This window comes from Colias eurytheme, chromosome 23, assembly GCF_061535395.1.
Source record: "Colias eurytheme isolate Ceu_HAF_F1 chromosome 23, ilColEury1 Martin Lab GWU primary, whole genome shotgun sequence".
Classification (NCBI taxonomy): domain Eukaryota; kingdom Metazoa; phylum Arthropoda; class Insecta; order Lepidoptera; family Pieridae; genus Colias; species Colias eurytheme.
The window spans coordinates 5666-15993 of record NC_143002.1 but is presented as its reverse complement, the minus strand read 5'-3'; the positions used below and the strand labels follow the sequence as shown (position 1 = coordinate 15993).

At 37.5% G+C, this 10328-nt stretch overlaps 1 protein-coding gene across 1 annotated transcript; it reads left to right on the top strand.

Annotated features, from left to right (window-relative positions):
* The first annotated feature begins 1361 nt into the window (after positions 1-1361).
* On the top strand, positions 1362-9948 carry LOC149898065 (uncharacterized). The gene is made up of 6 exons (XM_090115254.1): positions 1362-1562; positions 2356-2483; positions 3612-3706; positions 6458-6724; positions 8826-9047; positions 9158-9948. Exons 1-6 carry the CDS (start codon positions 1362-1364, stop codon positions 9946-9948), a joined length of 1704 nt encoding a protein of 567 aa, XP_089971380.1.
* Positions 9949-10328: the final 380 nt, after the last annotated feature.

Below are 10328 nucleotides of genomic sequence, written 5' to 3'. Positions count from 1 at the left end.
CCTTTATAATAGTATTAAGATGAAAATTTCAATGACGTGGTTTATGGTAAGTACTTAAAGTTTGACAACAGTTCCCAAACGGCACACGTCAATGTTTAATTAGTTCGAAACAATCCAGTGATCGGCAAGCTGCGAGCCGCGAGCGGCGACGGGCGGTCAAAGCAATATCAACTGCATCACTTGCGCGACTGCTGACCACTACCTTCAACCACCTCTATACAGCACACGAAAACGTTTGATCGACAGTCAGACATAATACAATATTATCTATTATGAGAAGAAACTGCTGCGCCTTAATTTTCATAGTTTAGATCACAGTATAATAACTGGTTTAGATTTTATCAGAGACCAGTTTACCGGCAATAATTTAAAAATTTTGTGAGCTATAAATACATACAAATAAAATTAATCACGATATGAGATATTATTTGAATGCATGACAAATTTTTCGTATTTCAGCTATCGGAAATAATTTAAATCAAAAGATAACAAGAGATAGTTCCGTAACCAATAAATACTAGAGCAATTACTGTGTACGTGAGAGATAAACATTTTAAATAACATTTTCCGGCTCCAGTGGAGATTGGAACTAAAGTTTGGTGTAAAATATGTAAAGGGCCGTCGCATTCGATTGCGTGACGTCACACTTACAAGCAGATGAAGTCAATAAAATAGAGTGAGAATGTGAGTGAGAACAATCTGCCCCCTGGTGACCCGCTAATTAATAGAAAAAAATGTTGCATGTGAAACTTCATTTATCATTCTTTCCATTTTCATCTTGGAGATATTGTTCTAATGGTTTATGATATCGATACTATTGCAATTATTTTAAATACTGTTTTTATGGCTGGATCTATGGATGTTCTTAATATTAAAACAATAGCAAGGAAACGAAAATCTGAAATTTATTATCGAATGGCACCTAACGTTGACAAAATTGTTAAATCTTAAAATTATTTATTCGTTATTATTTGTCATTTATAATTCAAACTTTGGAATTTATTCATGCATATTTACGTAGAGAAGTTTGAAAGCACTTTGCCTGGTATTTCTTTCCGCCGGACCACAAACAAACTTCCACCGACAACTGCGAGAAACTCCACGGGAACTTGCTCTTTTCCGTGCAAAAAGACTTCTCCTTTGCTGAAAATATCAACACACAGACGATAAAGTATTATTTCTTTAACTTAATACACATACAGTATCGAACAGTATTTAATAAGTTCTGTCTTAATTCGTAGCCATTATTTGTTACATGTAGAGTCCGAACAAATGCCGATCTAGAAAAACTAATGGCCGAGCCAAATATACTTGGAGAAATAAAAGCACAACGGCTCCGTTGGCTCGGTCATGTAGAAAGAATGGGTGAGGAACGAGGACTGAAGAGGGCATACTTGGGGCGACCCCTGGGCCGACGGCCGGTTGGACGACCTAGGTATCGCTGGCGCGATCGAGTAGAGGCGGACCTGCGCGTGCTACGAGCCAATAATAATTGGCAAGAGACCGCTCAGGACCGGGGAAGATGGAGAGTTCTCGTCTCAGAGGCCAAGACCCACTTTGGGGTTTCAGCGCCAGAGGAGTAAGTAAGTATTTGTTACATGTAACTCTAAAGCGCGTCACACACGGTGAAGATACTATAATATTTTATCTTAAGATACTGTAATATTTTATATTACAGTATCTTAAGGTATCCGGTATCAGCGTTCTGACCATCATTTTTCTTTTTGTCATTGCGTACTAAGACCCCTTTAGAACCGCCATCCTGTTACAAATGACCCGAAATTTTGTGGGTATTAAATATTATAGTATCTTCACCGTGTGTGACGCGCTTTAAGACTATGTTTTATGGCCGGTTTACGTTACACGGGATCGAAGGGGAAAAATAGAAAGCTGATATTATCTAGAATCAAATGCAATGATAACTTGTGAACAAATATCACCACAAAGTAATAAATTTATTATTCTTTTAATCCATACTAATATTATAAATGCGAAAGTAACTCTGTCTGTCTGTCTGTTACTCAATCACGCCTAAACTACTGAACCAATTTGCATGAAATTTGGTATGGAGATATTTTGATACCCGAGAAAGGACATAGGCTACATTTTATTGCGAAATATGAATCACGGGCGAAGCCGGGGCGGACCTCTAGTAATATTATAAATGCGAAAGTGTGTTTATTCGTTTTAATGTGACATGGCCATGGGTAACTTTTAACAGCGGTGAAACGACTCATACTAATGCGAATTTAACATCAGGGGAATCCGCGGGCAAAGAAAAATATATGAATATTGTTTTCAATAAAAATGATGATGATATTGTTCATGAAATTAATAATAATTCCATAATTCCAGGGCCCTGGTGAAAGCGCCCAACGACCGGGCGAGTTTATACGTTCGCTAGCTATGCAGATACTGAGCCATTCTGCGCACGCGCGGCCTGTGGATAGAGAGCATAGCGTACGGGATGTGGGTGGGAATAGGTGGGTGGTTTACTTTAATCAGTCGTAAAAATTTCCAATTTTAGGAAGATTAGAAAAATGATTTTAACAATAGTTAGGGAAATTTCGATTGACAGAAAAATTACGATAAGTCAGGAAAAATTTCTATGTCGGGAAAATTTCTGTGTCGGGAAAATTTCTATAAGCTGGAAAATTTCCATAAGAAAGGAAAATTTCTATACGCCAGGAAAATTTCTATAAACGAGGAAAATTTCTATAAGTACGTCAGGAAAATTTCTATACGTCAGGAAAATTTATATAGATAAGGAAAATTTGTATCCGTCAGGAAAATGTTTATAAGGCAGGAAAATTTCTATACGCCAGGAAAATTTCTATACACCAGGAAAATTTCTATAAACGAGGAAAATTTCTATACGTCAGGAAAATTTATATAGATAAGAAAAATTTGTATAAGTCAGGAAAATGTTTATAATGCAGGAAAATTTCTATACGTCAGGAAAATTTCTATAAGACAGGAAAATTTATTTACGCCAGGAAAAATCCATAAGTCGGGAAAATTACGATAAGTCAGGAAAAATTTGTATAAGTCAGGAAAATTTCTATAAGTCCGGAAAATTTCTATACGACAGGAAAATTTCTATACGCCAGGAAAAATTCATAAGCTGGGAAAATTCCATAAGTTGGGAAAATTTCTATAAGAAAGGAAAGTTTCTATACGTCTGGAAAATTTATAAAGATAAGGAAAATTTTTATAAGTCAGGAATATGTTTATTAGCCAGGAAAATTTCCATACGTGAGGAAAATTTCTATACGCCAGGAAAAATCCATAAGCCAGCAAAATTTCTATAAGCCAGGAAAATGTCAATACGTCAGGAAAATTTGTATAAGTCAGGAAAAATTATATACGCCAGGAAAATTTCTTTACGTCAGGAAAAATTCTATAAGCCAGGAAAATTTCTATACGTGAGGAAAATTTCGCTTTGCTGCAAAAATTTCTATAAGTCAGGAAAATTGCGATAAGTCAATAAAAAATAATATTATAGATAAAGTATGATAAAATACGTATTTAAGGCGATATAAACGATTCAACTATAAATTTATATTTAAACATGGTATGCATAATAAATAACTTTATATTTCGTTTCTCAGAAATAATTCAGAAGAGAACAATATAATACAACGGTTCGGTGAGATGGGAGAGGATACGGAAGATTGCTCTAAACCGTTGTTAGGCGATTGTGAAGGTAATATTATTATTTATTTTATTTATTATATTAAGTATTTAATTTGATAGATAAATTGAAAAAATTAATCAGAGAGATAATGTAAAAAGCAGTTTTAATCCTACTAATATTATAAATGCGAAAGTTTGTGAGGATGTGTGTGTGTGTGTGTGTGTGTTTGTTACTCTTTCACGCAAATACTACTGAACCAATTACAATGCAATTTAGTACACATATAGAAGGTAACTTGGATTAACACATAGGGTAGGTTTTATCCCGGAAATCCCACGGGCACAGGAACTATGCGGGTTTTCCTTTGAAAACGCGGGCGAAGCCGCGGGCGGAAATCTAGTTACCTATAAAGTGAACTATAAAGTACACCTGAATAAATGCAATTTTTTTAATTGTATAGATATTTGTCCTATTTTGATACTTAAATTTACGAAAGAATATATTATATTACTGGGACAGGGATTTGCCTGACGATTTTTAAAATTGACATTATATATACAAGTCCGTAACGATTAATTCACTTTAATCTAGTTTTTAAGCACCTTTCTGCGAAGGTAGGTAAAATTGTTAGACGTATAGTGTTGCCTATTAAATTGACTCCACTATAAGTGCTTAGTGCTGACAAGTTAGTGACAAGTTGTATCGGCAAGTGAAAACAAAAAGCATTTCGAATGGCTGGTAACTAATACCTCCACTTTGGTCTAGTGCGTCTAGCTCCTACGTGTAAAGTGTAAACGGTTACTTCTCACTTGCCAATATCGTGGCTTAGTGGTGTGACAAGCACCGGGGCATTAAACAGCAGGCTTTCCAAAGCTTTAGAAATAAAAATAAAGTGTTTATAATTTAGTGGGACTGAAATGGTTCCGTAATAATACTTCTGTTCATCTTATATAAATAAATAAATAAATATTTCGGGACTATATTCACACACGGCACGATCTGATCCCATACTAAGCTTTCGCTTGTGTTAGGAAACCAGATGGCTGATAAACATACATATATAATTTTAAATAAATACTTATATAGATAATAATTAACACCCAGACACAGAGCAAACATCTTTGTTCATATATGACCCGTCTCGACTAATGAACCCGGATTCTCTTACAGCACTCGCGCATTGCTCAAAGCACAATTAGATGACCCGCATTGCCTTTTGTTCTTCCCTGATCAATCGCAACGGTGCGCGGTGAATCAATGTCGAAGATATACCTACAGCTGCTATTTTGCTAGTGCAAACACTCTTCTGTCTAATGTGATGATCCTAGTGAAGCCCTTGTGAGTGTGTTTTTGTAGTGTGCGAGATTTCTTATTTATTTATTTATTCATCTTTGACTTACAGTGCAAAACATACCAACACGCACAAAGATAACAATAATTATTACAAAGTCTGACTTAAAAATAAGGTACAATTTGAGACAAACGATACATATTAACATTAAATAGGTCCACTTCAGATTTATTATTGAGTGCATGATGGGTGGGTGCACTTCAAGCGGCTCGCATCCGGAGCAGGCTCTCCGCGAGCTCCAATCCACGGAACAGCTCGGTGCCCACAAACCACAGGCCCACAGTGCTACGGGATTGTCAATTATAATAATGAACCATAAGCGCGCGCTCGCGTCGTAGCTCCAGTGTATCCATTTCTTGTTCAGTACTTTCATGTCTTCGTAATTATAATTATTATAGAAGGTCGATTTAGAAGTACATATTACTAGCTTTTTGAAAACAGCTTCGCCCGCGTAGTCAAAGGAAAAAAGACAAATTTCATGAAAATCGGTTGGGCAGTATTTGCATGAAGGAGTAACAAAGAAACAAACATACAAGCTTCCGCGTTTATAGTATTATTAAGATAATAATTATAATATATCAACTTTACTTAAAATTTCTCAAATAAGTAACTGAATTTTCTATTTTTCAAGGTTTAAATAAAAACGGCACGACCGTGAAGTACGCTAAATATTATAAGTTTATAACCCGCTTTTCCGGTTTATCATCACACAGGTTTCCTTCATAAAGCTAGAGCACGATTTTACCCTTTAGTTTTAGCAAACAGAACGAGTTGAGCTCTTTAAACGACGCTTTGGTTTGAATTATGTTTCAGTTGTTCACAACACACGCGCCGGCTGCTGCAGTATAATGGGGAATTCCGACTTTGCTGAGTGTTTATTTCAATCCAATTTCCTTCTATGAGACTGAAATCATTGTATTAATTCATTCATTGGGCATAGAGAGCTGAAGATAAATGATTAAAAAATGCATGAAACAGGTGATAGATGTAATTGGAAATTTATGTTTAAAAAGACTAAGAAAGCCACGGCCGGAAAACTCGTACTTGTGTATATTTATTTACTTACCTACAAACATTATGTACAGTACTTTACAATTTTAGTACTATCTAAAATATACGGTTGTTAAATAATTAAAGAAATAACAAACATTTATTTGTAAAAACTTAACCGCAAGTTGGCGGCACCCGGGTACCCTTCGTTCGGCCTATTCACCGCCTCTCTCACTCTTGACCTTTTAATCACTCTTTTCAAACTCTGAGGCCACTGAGTAGGTACTGTTTATTAATAGAATTTTCATGTAAGCTGACTGGACTTTTTCCATTAACCGCATTTGTTTCAGATCTAATGAAGGTCTAGCGCGTAATTTTACTCGCAATTATTGAAGTCGAGTTTACACAAATAACACATTTTTAAGCTACAGACGGGTTTGAAGATCGTTCGTATTAGGTATAATATTATTTATACATAGTAGAGTACAAATTGTCAACGCCGCACTCACCGCCCGCTAGCCTCGGGCGCAGTGCGGCCGTGACTGTGTGCGGCGCTATCGGGATGGGTGTGCGGCGTTGCCGTGCGGCGCGTGCGGCGTTATCGGGATGGGCGTGCGGCGTTGCCGTGCGGCGCGCACGGTGTTATCGGGATGAGCGTGCGGCGTTGCCGTGCGGCGCGTGCGGCGTTATTGGGATGGGCGTGCGGCGTTGCCGGCTGGCGAGTCATCAAGTTGGTATCTCTGACGGTACTATCACAGTATACAACATTTTACATGTACACGAAAACGCTGCCTTACACACAAGAGTAGGAGATAGACACTGTTATGGCACGAGGAACAGAAATAAAATAAAATTGAAATACCATTTTACCGTTACCATTATTAATTTTATCTAAAGTTAAAAATTCATTTATTGGTCGTGGTATACGCTTTTAAATACAAGTAATTATTTCGAGCTTCCTCGAAAAGTTCCTCGAAAAGTTCCTTTAAAACTCTTTTAAGTAAATAAACATTTCTCTGATTTAGATTTTCCTTTAAAATAATAGTAACTATGTATTATATCCTCTATTATTTTTCATATAATATGTATTTTATTTTTTTCTCTTTTATCTTTATTTTCATTGCCACATCTTTATTTCAGTGTACCCATTAAATATTTACCTTGGGCAGCCTGGAAGAGATCGCTGATGAGCGTTAAGGTTGCCTTATGTCCTATGAATGTTTTCCTTTTCTTTTAATATTATTATATGATTGTAAAATTTGTAATGGTACATAAAACTGTTAAATAAATAAATAAATAATTACACGCATTTCTTTGGTATAATTTTATGTAGTTAGGTATAAGTTACATATTAAGTAAAAAGAAATTGTAAGATTGAAATGATTTTATAACAGGAACTATTGAGTTTCTTTCCGGTTCTTCTCCATAGATACGAATCGTTGGTAAATGTTAAAAATATGTTTGACGATTCAAAAGTGCTTCTACAAGAAGTCTAATTGAATAAATAAATGTGAATGGAGTAGAGTCTAGTCTCTAGTTTGTAAATAAGTAAGTAAAAATGTAGCCGAGAGCATTTATCTGTCGTAATAAATTTAGGTTGCCAGAAAATCGGTAAAAAAAGTACCTACTTACCATGAATTATCATTATTTTTTATATTAAATTGTTAGTTCGAAGTATAATCTATAATATAAAAATGAATCGCAAAATGTGTTGGTAAGCGCATAACTCGAGAACGGGTGGACCGATTTCGATAATTCTTTTTTTATTAGATTCCTTGAAGTACCAGGATGGTTCTTATGTAGAGAAAACATAAATATGTACCACGGGCGAAGCCGGGGCGGACCGCTAGTATTATATATTTTCAACTTTATTGATGTCTTATTTTATTACCTGTCTAGCTGCATCTTTTTTTATCGTAATCACAACTATACTTTTTATTCGGGACAGGTCACTTAGTTTTTTTTTTTTTTTTGAGCACCTACCGAGAGATAGCCCGGAGGGCCACATCATCTGCTAGCGCGGACAGTCAACTGTACTCTGTCCATTATATTATTTGCTTTTTGACAGCTTCACGCCTATGAAGGATTGTATTGTCTATGTTAAAATGTCATACAAATAATTATTGTACTTCATGGACATGCCCCGCCCACTTAGAGATGTCTACACAGAATTATTCAATGATGGGTCGATAGATTATAATAATCGATAGAAATACTCTGTAAAATGTATCCTATACAGAAAAACTCTTCTATTATCTTATATAATTTAAACATAAAGACAACCAAATTGTAAGATAGAAACCAATAAATAATAAAATATTAATTTAGTTTAGTTTTAACATAAAATGCATAGATATGTGGTCTTATTATTACATATCTTATTAGTATGTTTACGTTGTAATTATTATTTACGTACCTGATTCGATTTATGATAATATATTTTTGAATTTATAATTGAAATAGTATCACAATCGATAATCGTTTGTACATCACTTCTGGTATCACCCGTCGAGCTGTCAAAAAGCAATTCTTATAGTGGACAGACTATGGATAATACAAAATATTGAACTGCATATTATAATTGCCTCGACACATCGGCACGCATTTGTTTTGGATGTTTTGTTATTATTTTGTTTTTGTTTTCGATATACAGCTTCAAAATGAATCATTCGATATGATCCAACACCGTCAGTATGCCGCTGTATGATCTGAGAAAAACCAGTATTGAAATCAAAATTAATTGTCAAAAGATGCAATGTAATGTTAAAATGTTATTGTAAGTAAAATTGCTGCATAAAGTGTTTTACGTTGCATAGAAGTATATAACGAGGAGATGATCTGAAGCAGATTTCGGTTATAGCGTGACGCTGTCGCTCCGCGTGGCGGAGGCGTTCTGGGACCTGGCCACGACGACGCCGGCTCCCAACCGCGAGGACACCATCAGCAGGATGAGCTTCTTCCGCTGGCAGCGCGCCGAGCCCACGCGGGTCAAGTCCTGGTACCCGCAGTTCGACTGGACCGACCAGGCCAACCGCCGCCGCCTAAACGTCATCGCGGGCATCTCCATAGGTACCTACAGTTTTTGTCTATTACCAATAACAACAATTAAATAATATTGATTAATAATAATAAATATACTTCACGAAAATTCGGAGCTGGACGTACACTTCGATTTTCAGATTTTCTGCCCCTCTCCACGGCGTGCATAATGAACAAGCGGGTGCTGATATCGTCTGCGAATTACCTGGACCCGTACATGCACCGGCAACGCGACCTGCGCATCTGGGCGCTGGGCCGAGCGGGCAAGCACACGACGCCGTACCGCTACCGCGTGTGGCGCGTGTGGCGCGTGCTGCCCAAGAGCGCCAGCCCCGAGCACCAGCACGGGCCGCACGGTGACCACGTGCCGCGCCACGACGTCACCGTACTCGTCAGCCTCGACCAGATCTACGTGTACTACACGCCGCCGACGTCCTACATGTACGCCTACCGCGCGCTCCTGACCGGCAAGCACTCGAACCTCACGAACGACCTCCTCTTCGCTGGCTCCGGCTACGAGTACTTACTCCACATCAAAGAGAACTATAAGATATTTTACACCACCGCGAAGCGCTCGGAGATAGTCGATTGTTCAAAGTACCTGCCGAAATGGTGGGGCAAATTCATCTGCATACGTAACGTGAACCACTTGGCCGGAGTTCAGAACGGCGGCGCCCTGCTCAGCGGCGAGTACCTCGTGGGAGTGGGCTGTTTCGAGATCCGAGTGAACGAGGACCGGGTGTTCGCCTTCACCGACCTGCGGTACTACGTCGGCTGGATATACAAGGTGGGCAACATCCAGCCGGGCCAGTACTACGAGTACGCGTACCCGCAGTGGGGCGTGCGCCTGGGCACCATCTCCGACAGCAACGTCAACCGGCCCTACCTGCCGCACTGGCAGAAGGCGAAGGCTTTGTTTCCTTTGGGCTAATGTACAAATGAGCTTATGTGAAAGAATTGTAAATACAAAAATTGTAGCTCTTTATATTACCTACAACTTAGCCAATTAACTTTTTTAGAGATAAACCACTTTTACCCCCCTCCCACTTCCCGAAATTGGACCGTAATTTATTTTTCCTTCATTCTTAAATTCAAATTCAAATTCAAATTCAAATATATTTATTTGCTCGTATATGGTTCATAAGGGTGTTACACAAAAATTTTTTTTTTATCGCATATAGGTACTGCCATTTTAAATGGCGTGCAAAAATTTACAAATTAATACAGTCAAGTTATAAAATACATTAATAGACAATTACAGAATTACCCACAAAATACATTAATAAACAATTATAACAACAATTACACATA